We start from the raw sequence: 8,815 nt of genomic DNA on the forward strand, positions 1-8,815 counted from the left end.
TGGAGAGAGACGTGTTTGGAGAGAGACGTGTTTGGAGAGAGAAGTGTTTGGAGAGAGAAGTGTTTGGAGAGAGAAGTGTTTGGAGAGAGAAGTGTTTGGAGAGAGAAGTGTTTGTGTGAACAGTATGAGGTAAGAAGAGAGAAAGAAAACTATACAGAAAAGTGAGAGTCTAAATTGTATTCATTTAGCATATTCTATTATCTAAAGCGACATACAAATAATGCTTTTTTGAAAGTACTGCAGTAGATCAAGGATCTGAAGTGCAGAACTCTAATAATAGAGGCCGGGGTCAGGGTAAAGGCCGGGGTCAGGGTTAATGCTGGGGTAAGGATGGAGGCTGGGCTGTGGAGAACAGGAGAATTAGTTTGACATAAGATGGTTAGTCATGGAATCTAACCCTCTATTTAAGGGGGGTCCATGCAGAAGTATATCAACAGTTACCACCAGCAGCCACCATAGGGCAGTAGAGAACCATGCCAACCCGCTAGGAGCTGTCCCTGGTCCTGTCACCATGGTAACAGGGTTTATTATGGGGTGTGAGGGTTGCTATGCTGACAGATTCTCCTGATCTATATCTGACCTCAATCAGTTTGGTTTTGTCATTGTTGGATGTATCTAATAAAAACTATATTAGTGAGCATGAATCAGAAGAGAGAGCTTTGATTAGTGGTGCTTGGAGTGTGTGTCCATGTGTCTGTGGTGCATGCATATTTGTGTGTTTTGTGTCTGTATACGCGTGTGTGTGTGTGTCTATACATGTATGTGTGTCTGTATACGTGTGTGTGTGTGTCTATACATGTATGTGTGTGTGTGTGTGGGTGCTTAAGCTTTCTCCCCATGTGTTCCTGAACATCATTAGACACAGCAGCTGTCTGACTTAAAGTGTTGTCATTAGGAGACTCTTGTTTTACACTTTCATGAGCTGATTTTGAAGATGTGATGATGAAACATGAGTCTGTCTTCCCTCTGAACACATCTGGGGGGGGGGGGGGGGGGGTCTGAAGTGATGGGGAGGGATTTTGCTGTAACTGTGTTTTCTGTTGAGTCTTGTAGCGTGTGACAAACAGGTCTTGGCGGAACTCTGTCTGAGAGCAGAGAGCATTTCTTAAAGCGGTTCTGAAGGATGACATCACAAAGAGGCTGAGTTACTGTGTCATCAGTTTCACCATGATCACACGCAGACTCATTTGTAATGTGAGTGAATGTTAAAGGATGTTTAAGTTCATATCTGTTTGTTTTTTTGACTGAGAGACAGTCATGGTTGAAACTAAGAGATGACAGCTAGGCTGTTGAAGTAGATATATTAATAGATACTAGATACTGTACGTACATAGATCTGATCCAGACATTATCATGATATACTCTTATACTCTTATAACATCATTAGCTGTGTAGTCAATCCTTCCTTGTGCCCTGTGGTTCACAGACTGAATGGTTGATGATGGTGTTTTAGCTGTCAGCTGCTTAACAATGGCTCCATAGGAGCAGAACAGCATCTCAATATTGATCATGTTGTTCAATACCGGCCTCTTATACTGGGGGTGAAACATCCCTGTTAATATTCTGCAACCAGACTTGGTTCTCTATATAATATACAGCATATATATACACATTATATACTGTATTTGCAGCATGTATAGGTTCTCTATATTATGTGCAGCATAAATATATACATGATATACTGTATATGCAGCATGTATAGGTTCTCAATATAATATACAGCATATATATACTAGTGCTGTCAGTTAAACTTGTTATTAACAGCGTTAACGCAAACCCATTTTAACGGCGGCAATTTTTTATCGCCAGATTGACGTTCTTTTTGGCCTAGCAAACGTTTGACTTTTTTCTCATGCTTTTGCAACAACTACTGATTTTAGAAAAACTACAACACCACACCGGATCTCTCTTGGAAGTCACTTTGGATAAAAGCGTCTGCTAAATGCATTAAAAAAAAGAAATTGGGGTGGCAGTATTTTTTATTGGGGTGGCAGCTGCCCCCCCTTGCCACCCCTTAGATCCGCCACTGCTGTGTGTTTTGTGGTTGTGAACTGTGCTATCATCGCAGCACAGTCTGAAATACCACCAAGCACACAGCTGATGCGTATTCTCCGCCCCTTCGTCAAAGCCAGGCGATTGCAGTGTTGTTTTAAATAAATAAAAACATATACACTAAGCAAGTCGATACACTTTTCTATGTTGATAAGAGCATTAAAATGAGAACAAATTATAGGACAAAAAGAAATCAAGGGACATTTAGAATAGATAAAAATATGCGATTAATTGTGAGTTAAATATGACATTAATGCGATTAATCGAGATTAAATATTTTAATCGTTTGACAGCACTAATATATACAGTATGTACTATATATGCAGCATGTATAGGTACCCACACACACACACTGTACACACACACACACACACACTGTACACACACACAGATGGTAGTCACACACCCGCCACATGCATGTCAAGTCTCTCGGCCTGCCAGCAGTGTGTGTGTGTGTGTGTGTGTGGAGGTGCGTCTGCGTGTGTATTTGTCTCCTGGGCCAAGTCAAACAGAGTGTCTCCTCTCCGCTTCTGAAGACGCTGCTGGACTGGAGCTCATCCACAAACTGCTGCATGCTACTTCTCTCCTGGGACTGTGACATAGAGGTGCAGGGCTGCGTGTGTGTGTGTGTGTGTGTGGTGTTTTCCAGCCTCACTGCCGTGTCTGGGGTGCAGACGGCTGGACTATCTCTTTCTGACTAGCAGCTTGTTCCTCATAGCAACACCAGTCACACCAGCAGGTCCACACTGCAACCAGCAAGAACCTTGGACAGGTAAGAGATCAGGAGGAACTACAGAGTTTGCTAGCTGCTGATGCTGACTGTTGGAAATATTTCAGAGGAGCATTTCTTAAGATGTTTAATTCTTAATTCCCTCGTCTAACTAAAGAAATGGGATTAACTTAAATTGAATTTCTAATCGTCCTTCAGCAAACTAAACCGTCTAACTTAATCACTTCAAGTGCTGTGGAGTTACTCTTTTACTCCACTTCTCTCTCCTCCAATTCTCTGTCTCTCCCTCCATCTCTCTCCCTCCTCTTTCCCCTCCCTCAATCTCTCCTCTTCACCCTCCATTTCTCTCCTCTTCTCCCTCCCTCCATCTCTCTTTCTCTTCTCCCTCCCTCCATCACTCTTGTCTCCCTCCCTCCCTCCTTCCCTCCCTCCCTCCCTCCCTCCCTCCATCTCTCTCTTCTCCCTCCATCTCTTTCCCTCCCTCACACCGACCCCCAGGATGCACCAGGGGTGGTGTGTGGTGCTGGGGATGTTGTGGGCGTCAGGGTGGAGGCTGGGGGTGGAGGCGGTGGAGAAATGTCCAGAGGCGTGTCGGTGCAGCAGAAAGACCAGTCCTGAGAGGATGGAGGTCAACTGCCACAAGAGAGGCCTCCGGTCCTTCCCCTCCACGCTCTCCCCAGACTCCTGGATCCTCAAGATGGGTGCGTTCACACCTTATATGACACATCATCAATCTCTCCTTCCATCCTTCTCTCTCCACCCATCCACCCATTCATCCGTGTATCCATTCTTCTCTCTCCATCCATCCCTCCACCATCCCTTCCTAGAGGGTGGGTACAGCTCAGTTTTTAGAGGTTTTATCAAAACTGCTATTTGGATAGAAAGCATCTGCTAGATGAATCCAGTACATGATATTCCATCCATCTCTCCAGAACATACCTGTATCTGCTGTGTGCAGGGTGAGTTGTAAGTAAACCATCTTGTATGATGTATTGATGACATCACACTAACAGCAATGGGTGTGTACTGTGTTTGCTGATATCCTGCTCTGTGGTTGGTGTACATCCTTCTCCTACTAGATATACACTTCAAGGATGTGAGCGATCAATCCTCCCCAGGGACTTTCATCTTCCTGTTCTGTTGGGAGTTCTGTGAGATGATGTTTCCACTGTTGGGAGTTCTGTGAGATGAGGTTTCCACTGTTGGGAGTTCTGTGAGATGAGGTTTCCACTGTTGGGAGTTCTGTGAGATGAGGTTTCCACTGTTGGGAGTTCTGTGAGATGAGGTTTCCACTGTTGGGAGTTCTGTGAGATGATGTTTCCACTGTTGGGAGTTCTGTGAGGTGAGGTTTCCACTGTTGGGAGTTCTGTGAGATGAGGTTTCCACTGTTGCGAGTTCTGTGAGATGAGGTTTCCACTGTTGGTAGTTCTGTGAGATGATGTTTCCACTGTTGGGAGTTCTGTGAGATGAGGTTTCCACTGTTGGGAGTTCTGTAAGATGAGGTTTCCACTGTTGGGAGTTCTGTGAGGTGAGGTTTCCACTGTTGGGAGTTCTGTGAGATGAGGTTTCCACTGTTGGGAGTTCTGTGAGATGATGTTTCCACTGTTGGGAGTTCTGTGAGATGATGTTTCCACTGTTGGGAGTTCTGTGAGATGATGTTTCCACTGTTGGGAGTTCTGTGAGATGAGGTTTCCACTGTTGGGAGTTCTGTGAGATGAGGTTTCCACTGTTGGGAGTTCTGTGAGATGAGGTTTCCACTGTTGGGAGTTCTGTGAGTTGAGGTTTCCACTGTTGGGAGTTCTGTGAGATGAGGTTTCCACTGTTGGGAGTTCTGTGAGATGAGGTTTCCACTGTTTGGAGTTCTGTGAGATGAGGTTTCCACTGTTGGGAGTTCTGTGAGATGAGGTTTCCACTGTTGGGAGTTCTGTGAGATGAGGTTTCCACTGTTGGGAGTTCTGTGAGATGAGGTTTCCACTGTTGGGAGTTCTGTGAGATGAGGTTTCCACTGTTGGGAGTTCTGTGAGATGAGGTTTCCACTGTTGGGAGTTCTGTGAGATGAGGTTTCCACTGTTTGGAGTTCTGTGAGATGAGGTTTCCACTGTTGGGAGTTCTGTGAGATGAGGTTTCCACTGTTGGGAGGTCTGTGAAATGATGTTTCCACTGTTGGGAGTTCTGTGAGATGAGGTTTCCACTGTTGGGTTCTTCCCAGGGGAAAACGGGATCCAAGAGCTCCCTTCTCACGCTCTTAAACCCGTCCCAAAGATTGAGAGCATCAACCTAGAGAGGAACACCATCAGGTCCCTCCACCCCCAGGCCTTCTCAGGGGCCAAGAGACTCATGCTGCTCAACCTGTATGGTAACCAGCTCAGCAAGCTTCCTGCCCGCGGCTTTCAGGACCTGCTCAACCTGCGCTTCCTCATGCTGGGACAGGTCAGTAGCCACTCACAGGAGAGGTTCTGTATGTCCTTGACCAATGAGAACCTGTCTTAAAGAGCATTGACCAATAACAACTGATTCTCAGAGTAGCATGTGTCATAAGACAGTCTTAGATTATACAGGTGCAGTTTAAGACAAGTTTTAGATATTATATTGTATACTTTTACAAGAGCTGAAAGAATAGATGAGTAAATATAGCTGTGTTGGGATAGATGATTTATAAAGATAGACTTCTGAACAAAAGAGTTATTTTCCCGACTGCATCCTCCATTGCTGTGTTGGTCCCCCAGAACCAGATCGCTGCGGTGAAACCTGAGATGTTTGCTGGCATGGGGAACCTTTCAGACCTGGACCTCCCTCTGAACTCCCTCACCGCCCTGCCCCCTAACGCCTTCAAGCCCCTCACAGCCCTCAAGGTGCTGGACCTGGCCCTCAACCGCATACAGAGGATCTCTCCCAGAGCCTTCACAGGCTTGAGCGAACTCCTCTTCCTCAACCTGGACAACAACAGCCTGAAGAGCCTGTCTCCCGGGGTGTTCCGCCCGCTGGCCTCCCTGGAGATGCTGGTGCTGGACAACAACCTGCTGGCGTCGCTGAGCGGCGCGGTGCTGGAGGGGCTGTCAGGGCTGCAGGAGCTGTACCTGAGGAACAACGTACTGGACAGACTTCCCAAGGACCTGTTCAGAGCCACACCCAGGCTGTCTCGCCTCGCCCTGACTGGGAACCGTCTGAAGACAGTGGACGGCAGCCTGTTCTCTCAGCTCTCTGGTACGGCCGGCTGGATGCTGTTTCAGATGAGTGGCTCTGCTGCTGTACCATGTGACACTGGTTGACATGTTGTGGGGTTAACTCGTAATGATGCGTTAGCAGACGCAAAGAGACGTGGTGTTTTTATGGCTGCACCGTTATTAGGGGGGCATCCCTGATCTTCAGCTTTACTTCCAGTATGCAGTGTTTGTACGTTGTTTTGGATGAAAGCATGGACGATTGTCCCTACTAAGACCTAACCCTGTCTCCTGCCGTGCCCCCCCTGTGCCCCCGTCCTCCCCAGATCTCAAGGAGCTGTTCCTGCAGGGGAACCCCTGGGTGTGCGACTGTAGCATGGCTCCGCTGCTGCGCTGGCTGTCCCAGACCGCAGCCAGCCTCGCCCCGCTGGATGGCCTGAGGTGTGCCGGCCCAGCGGAGCAGAGAGACAAGACCCTCAGCACCCTGCAGCCGGACGGCCTGCGCTGCCGGGCCTAGAACCCTCCACCTTGACCCTGGACATCTGACACCCTGACACCTTCTCCACACCTCCTCACTTGCAGTTGCATCAGTTTGATTGTGGTGTATAATCACACACTTACTGTACACCTGCTGGGCTTCTGACTACCAGCCCAGTTCCCTGAGTCATGACAGCAGGATTCATGACAGCAAAGATGAGAGGCTGAGAAGTAGGATGAGAGAGAGAGTGAGAGTTAGAGAGAGCTAGGTGTTGGGTGAGTGTAAGATGATCTTTATCTTCAGTAATGGATACAGTTAAACACAACCACGCTGATGTGAACATGATGGAGGTTCAGTGAGAGCAGAATTAAGTCATCATTTCCACCTGAGTGAAACCTGCTATTATAGAGACACAGGAGCACTGGGCTGGTAGGGTGGTACCAGCACTGCCTGCCTGCCTGCCTGCCTGCCTGCCTGCCTGCCTGTCTGCCTGCCTGCTTGCCTGTCTGTCTGTCTGCCTGACGCATTCTTTCATGTCAGTCTTATGTATATTAATCTGATCCCAAATTAGCATTTTATTCACTTTTATTTTACTAAAACATACTACTTTAAAAGAGTTAATTTTTCATTGCCGCTTTATAATGTATAAAAATGTGTTTCATACTAATTCCAGCAGTCATGTATATTACTGCCATGTAGAGTGTAGAATATGATCATGCAGTTACGACTCCTCCTCATTACATGGTGAAGGCTCACAGATTTGTGAAATCCTTTGTAAATCAACATGTATACTTTATTAATCTACTCCCCGTTGCACCTAATCTCATGCTGTATTTATCGTTGTCGAACAACAATAAAGGGCCTTTAAGTGGATTCATGTTTCAAAGCATCCAAAACAGACACCGTAACACCAACTGCAAAATGATTCATAAAAGTATAAAATGATGCAGATATGTTGTGCTTCAGCTGGTCTCTCCTTCCAGACAGACAAGAGCTGTCGTGCCTACGGAACAGTAGGAGCTGTAGGAGGTGTAGGAGGTGTAGGAGCAGTAGGAGGTGTAGGAGCAGTAGGAGGTGTAGGAGCAGTAGGAGCAGTAGGAGGTGTAGGAGCTGTAGGAGCTGTAGGAGGTGTAGGAGCTGTAGGAGGTGTAGGAGCAGTAGGAGCAGTAGGAGGTGTAGGAGGTGTAGGAGCTGTAGGAGCAGTAGGAGGTGTAGGAGGTGTAGGAGGTGTAGGAGGTGTAAGAGGTGTAAGAGGTGTAAGAGGTGTAAGAGGTGTAAGAGGTGTAAGAGGTGTAAGAGGTGTAAGAGGTGTAGGAGGTGTTAGAGGTGTAGGAGGTGTAGGAGCTGTAAGAGCAGTAGGAGCAGTAGGAGCAGTAAGAGCTGTAGGAGCAGTAGGAGCAGTAAGAGCTGTAGGAGCAGTAAGAGCTGTAGGAGCATTAGGAGGTGTAGGAGCAGTAGGAGCAGTAAGAGCTGTAGGAGCAGTAGGAGGTGTAGGAGCAGTAGGAGCAGTAGGAGGTGTAGGAGCAGTAGGAGCAGTAAGAGCTGTAGGAGCAGTAGGAGGTGTAGGAGCAGTAGGAGCAGTAGGAGGTGTAGGAGCTGTAGGAGCTGTAGGAGGTGTAGGAGGTGTAGGAGCAGTAAGAGCAGTAAGAGCTGTAGGAACAGTAGGAGCAGTAAGAGCTGTAGGAGGTGTAGGAGGTGTAGGAGGAGTAGGAGGTGTAGGAGCAGTAGGAGCAGTAAGAGCTGTAGGAGCAGTAGGAGGTGTAGGAGCAGTAGGAGCAGTAAGAGCTGTAGGAGCTGTAGGAGGTGTAGGAGCAGTAGGAGCAGTAAGAGCTGTAGGAGCTGTAGGAGCTGTAGGAGGTGTAGGAGGTGTAGGAGGTGTAGGAGCTGTAAGAGCTGTAGGAGGTGTAGGAGCTGTAAGAGCTGTAGGAGGTGTAGGAGCAGTGGGAGCAGTAAGAGCTGTAGGAGCAGTATGAGCAGTAGGAGCAGTAAGAGCTGTAGGAGCAGTAGGAGGTGTAGGAGCAGTAGGTGTAGGAGGTGGAAGCGATCACCTCGACAGCAGCAGAGATTCCTCGCCAGGCTGTCCCTGCTGACTTAGATCCAGCATCTACTCGCCACATTCCAGACCTGCACGGCCTTCTGGGTACTCTCCTGGACACATGGACGTGAGAAACTGGTGCTTCACCCTGCCTCTCTCTTTCAACTAGTCAGCCTCACCGTGCCTTTCTATCTCTACAAGAGTCAGTGGGGGAGGAGGGAAAGGGAGAGGGGGAGGGAGGGGAAAACCTACACGGAAGGGGGGACGGAGGGTAAGTAGTGAGTCTATAAACTTGTATTATTTTTGTATTTTATTGGGGCTGCTGTGACGTCTGCATTTCCCTTCTGAGGTGAATAAAG

The 8,815-nt window shown here is 47.7% G+C and overlaps 1 protein-coding gene across 1 annotated transcript; it reads left to right on the top strand.

Moving 5' to 3' along the window:
* Window positions 1-1,017: 1,017 nt before the first annotated feature.
* Window positions 1,018-7,284, top strand: LOC146287580 (uncharacterized). Its single transcript, XM_084700333.1, has 6 exons — window positions 1,018-1,194; window positions 2,589-2,824; window positions 3,281-3,483; window positions 4,992-5,212; window positions 5,509-5,986; window positions 6,270-7,284. The coding sequence occupies exons 3-6, from the start codon at window positions 3,282-3,284 to the stop codon at window positions 6,458-6,460; spliced, it is 1,092 nt and encodes a 363-aa protein (XP_084556459.1). The 5' UTR covers window positions 1,018-1,194; window positions 2,589-2,824; window position 3,281; the 3' UTR covers window positions 6,461-7,284.
* Window positions 7,285-8,815: the final 1,531 nt, after the last annotated feature.

The sequence above is a fragment of the Hypomesus nipponensis genome, chromosome 6, assembly GCF_054491055.1.
Source record: "Hypomesus nipponensis isolate SF chromosome 6, ASM5449105v1, whole genome shotgun sequence".
Taxonomy (NCBI): Eukaryota; Metazoa; Chordata; class Actinopteri; order Osmeriformes; family Osmeridae; genus Hypomesus; species Hypomesus nipponensis.

What these genes read in the sequence shown, in the direction of transcription:
- LOC146287580 (XM_084700333.1), top strand. Translation starts at nt 3,282, where the DNA reads ATGCACCAGGGGTGGTGTGTGGTGCTGGGGATGTTGTGGGCGTCAGGG. An exon ending in CTCCTGGATCCTCAAGATGG is followed by an intron (nt 3,484 to 4,991) that starts GTGCGTTCACAC and finishes GGTTCTTCCCAG; the next exon opens with GGGAAAACGGGATCCAAGAG. An exon ending in GCTTCCTCATGCTGGGACAG is followed by an intron (nt 5,213 to 5,508) that starts GTCAGTAGCCAC and finishes TTGGTCCCCCAG; the next exon opens with AACCAGATCGCTGCGGTGAA.